We start from the raw sequence: 1,247 nt of genomic DNA on the forward strand, positions 1-1,247 counted from the left end.
ACATGGTATTATAATAAAACCATTTGGTTGATAATAGTTCACAAAGCAGCCAGTAATTGCACTTGATATTTTTCCCCAGTGTTTGATTCGTTTTTGTAAATTCTGTATAGATTTTTTTAGCGTTCATGGTGTGCTGGTCCTTATCCGATTATCAAATCATTCCAGTTTGAAACTATATCTTTATAAAATTCCTAATTTTAATTCAAATATCTTGCAGCTTGAAGTATTATGCAAATGTTTCATGACAAAAATGCTCCAATTTAAAGCTGCTCAAATAATTATTTTCTGTTTTTTGCACATGGATTCAGTTGTTCACTCCATAGGCTCTTTTAATATCCTACAGGACAAAGAGAACATTATAAGTTAAATCTGCTTTATTTAGAAATTTATGTTGGCACCCATCCCAAGCACCCAAACATCACAACAACTTCTTAAAGGATGGAGATCCTTCTGTCTTTACAACAGAAAGCATCAAAGATTGGCATCACTAATAGACTTCAAACTTCCCTGCTTGTCGTCACCATGAGGCGCAAGAATTCAGCTTAAAGTTAGCTGAATGCAGTTCCCTTAATGAGACTAAGATCTTCTCTACACACAAAAGTTGTTTTACTATTGTTGTTTACTACTACTATACCAGAGTAGTTAAAGTGGTACAACTCCCCCAGTGCAGATGTAATACTACTACTATAAATGTACTAAGGCCTGGTCTACACTGGGGGCGGGGGAGTAATCGATCTAAGTTACAGAACTGCAGCTACGTGAATAATGTAGTTGAAGTCGACGTATTTAGATTGACTTACTGCAGTGTCTTCACTACGGCGAGCCGACTGCTGCCGCTCCCCCGTCGACTCTGCCTGCGCCTCTCGCGGCGCTGGAGTACAGGAGTCGATGGGAGAGTGCTCAGAGATCGATTTATCGCGTCTAGTCTAGATGCGATAAATCGATCCCCGCTGGATCGATCACTGCCCGCCGATCCAGCCGGTAGTGAAGACATACCTTTAGATAGCTTATTCCTGTATGGGAAGGGGAATACGCTATATCAGTATAAGGCACCTATATACCACTATGACTGCATCCACACTAGTGATTGTTCCAGTATAACTATAGCAGTTAAAAACCCTCCTAACTGGCATAACTGTACTTCTACAAAAATTCTGTACAGACCAGGCCTGCAACTATAGCTAGAGCTGGTCAACGTTTTATTTTTAATTTTCAAAATTGCAAAAAATGTTTGGTGACTTTTTTTT

At 39.3% G+C, this 1,247-nt stretch overlaps 1 protein-coding gene across 1 annotated transcript in view; it reads right to left on the reverse strand.

The window, feature by feature from the left end:
- Positions 1-253: 253 nt before the first annotated feature.
- The window catches only part of JAKMIP1 (janus kinase and microtubule interacting protein 1), a 121,565-nt gene continuing 120,571 nt past the window's right edge, over positions 254-1,247 (reverse strand). The window contains exon 21 of the mRNA XM_024204524.1: positions 254-337. Within this exon, the coding sequence (XP_024060292.1) occupies positions 305-337 (33 nt within the window). The 3' untranslated portion in view covers positions 254-304. The remainder of the gene's footprint in view (positions 338-1,247) is intronic.

The sequence above is a fragment of the Terrapene carolina genome, unplaced genomic scaffold, assembly GCF_002925995.2.
Source record: "Terrapene carolina triunguis isolate 2854851 unplaced genomic scaffold, T_m_triunguis-2.0 Scaffold66, whole genome shotgun sequence".
NCBI classification, from domain to species: Eukaryota; Metazoa; Chordata; order Testudines; family Emydidae; genus Terrapene; species Terrapene triunguis.